Genomic DNA, 2,506 nt, shown 5'->3' on the forward strand with positions numbered 1-2,506 from the left:
ATTCTCCTGTTTCCAGCCTCCCAAGACCAGGGATTACAGGTGCATGCCACCATACCGTCTCAATCACTGTCTCAGCACTCCCTGGGGGCCAGTCTGACATGGCAGGCCCCGGGGATTGAACCCCTGGTCCCTGCACCTGCTTGCAGGTACTTTAATCCACTGAGCTATTTGGCCAGCCCTTCCTGTTTAAAATTTGAAGGGGCAAAGGGAAGTAAGAAGGATCAAGGTGCCACACATGTATGTACCAATATTCCAAGATGAGTATGTTCATTATGCATTGCAAATATATGCTAATATGTGGTTTTTTTCCTCACAATAGTAATTTTATTAAATTAGTTACTTTATAAAACATCGCAGATGTCATAATTGTGAACATAACAATTTACCAAACTGTAGTTAACTGGTGCAGTTTGCTGACCATGTTTTATAAGGAAAGGAAATGCCAAACCCTTGTTAAAGTTGCTCCACTGCAGCCTAAAAGAACAAGATTTTATTTCTCAGACACTTGAATCAGGTAGCTTCCCTCCCCCATCCTGAAGCACGCCATCAGTAGAAGTAGTCTAATAAATTAAAAACTAGATAGTCTATGCACTCAACAGATTCCACAAGTTGTACTGCAATAATGGAGAGGTTTACCCTTCTTCAGCTTCAAAGTTGGAGGGTTTGGTCATTAATTTGTAATTATCTTCACTCTGAGATAAGCAGTCTTCTTCACAATGGATTTTTAATATCCTCACGCTCAATTTTAAGACAAAGCAATTTTAATACTAGGTGCACACCACATGCCCTTGCTACAAACTGCTTTTCTTGACAAGTTATGAAGTAGTTCAAGGAGATATGGTTAAGGCTGTATTACTGTATGGTGCTGGTAAATACTACATAATTTTCTGTCATGTTGCAATCTTTGTGTTTCCAATTTAGTGAATGCTGCTCTGGAATCAGATAGCAACAGTGACATTATTAAATCTGTTTTTCAACTATGATTTAGTAGTAATTGAGATTTACAATTTTAACCCCTTGGCAGCAAGATCCAATTTCCCTCATTTGCACATTAGCACCTAAGTGTCAAGGGGTTAAATAACCAGCACAAAAGATACTGCACTTTTGATTGTAGCATTTGGCAGAACTGAAAGGAAAGGAAGTTGTGCTACATGTTGAAGGGATTGTGGACAACAGAAAGAAGACACCAGAAGATAAAATGTCACATGAAGTCTTCATAGTCTTGTACATATCCTCCATCATAACCACCATAATCTGCCAGATCGTCTTTCATGGTGGCCTTTAATCCCCCTCCAGGAACCACACCTTTCTTCTTCTTTTTGGCTTTGCTTTGCTTTTCTTGCTTCTGTTTTTCACTGCAAAGCACAGTCAATGAATTGGTAATCTTTTTCAAGTCATCAATTTCCAATGAAATACACACATCTCGAACTAAGGCTTCCAAAAAACTGGCATAATATAGTGACTTTTCATACTGTGTAATTTTATCTTTTAGTAACTTTCCAAACTCTGTGAAATCATCTCTTGAAGACGGATTCATAGCATCTATTCCATAAACTATATTATTGACACCAAAAGTTTCTTTTGCTAATTCAAGGTCTGACTCTTCCTGTAATTTCTTTAGCCGCAGTTTATCTGCTAATTGTTCTTCTGGTGTTAGCGCTTTAGGTTCTTCAGGTTCCTCTAACCTCTTTTTAATTTCTTCTTGCCTTTTCTTCTGTTGCCGTTCTTTCTCTTTTGTCTTCTCTGCTATTTTTTTCTTTTCTGAAATTTTTACCTCTGGTTTTACTTCTGCTTCCTCTTTTTTCTCCTCATCTTCATCATCCCAGTTATCCTTAACGTCCTCGTCCTCGTCCTCGCCTTCGCAGCGGTCCCCGCCGGCGGTGCCGCTGCCCCCCACCTTCCGCACCGGGTCTTCCATGGTGTCTGCGTCCCAGGAGTCGGAGTCCCCCGCCGCCGCCGCCTCCGCCGCCGCCGCCGCCATCTCGAGCCGGGCGTGAGCGTGTGTGAGAGAAAAGCTGAGGAAGAGTTGGAGCGGCGGAGGTGAGTCACTGAGCTGGCTCTCGGTGTCCCGCCGCTAATATGTGTTTTAAATTTGGATTTGTTCATACATTCAAGAAGAAGCCATTTGAAAGGTCTGATCCCCCGACTGGTGAGATAGCTACGCAAGCTTAGACAGGAGCAGGGGACGGCAGTTCAATCCCCAGCACCACACGCCGCTCCAGCCCCACCTTCAGAGTGGACTGAGCCGGCCAGCAAAAGAAAGATCTGATGCCCGCAGTTTCAGAGCGAGGTTTGTGTTCTCAAATGCCAACTTGGTCTACCATGAAAAGGATGAATTAGAGGGAGTGATGTGCTGCTCAGGTGTTCTTTATTTTTCTTTTTTTTTCATTTTTTCTTTGTGAAAATGCCAGCCTCATTGGACTCGGCTAAAGTCTGAAACAACTTCAGGCTAGGAGCCAACATACTTCTTGGGAGGCAGGTAGGAGAAATGATTGACAGAATTTGT

The 2,506-nt window shown here is 42.6% G+C and overlaps 1 protein-coding gene across 1 annotated transcript; it reads right to left on the minus strand.

Moving 5' to 3' along the window:
* Window positions 1-1,097: 1,097 nt before the first annotated feature.
* Window positions 1,098-2,066, minus strand: LOC101578360 (eukaryotic translation initiation factor 3 subunit J-A). Its single transcript, XM_004646267.2, has one exon. It carries the CDS (start codon window positions 1,979-1,981, stop codon window positions 1,202-1,204), a length of 780 nt encoding a protein of 259 aa, XP_004646324.1. The 5' UTR covers window positions 1,982-2,066; the 3' UTR covers window positions 1,098-1,201.
* Window positions 2,067-2,506: the final 440 nt, after the last annotated feature.

Source organism: Octodon degus, unplaced genomic scaffold (assembly GCF_000260255.1).
Source record: "Octodon degus isolate 3935 unplaced genomic scaffold, OctDeg1.0 scaffold00263, whole genome shotgun sequence".
Classification (NCBI taxonomy): domain Eukaryota; kingdom Metazoa; phylum Chordata; class Mammalia; order Rodentia; family Octodontidae; genus Octodon; species Octodon degus.

Bases quoted from the DNA above. Each gene is read 5' to 3' on its own strand.
- LOC101578360 (XM_004646267.2), bottom strand. From the start codon at position 1,981: ATGGCGGCGGCGGCGGCGGAGGCGGCGGCGGCGGGGGACTCCGACTCC.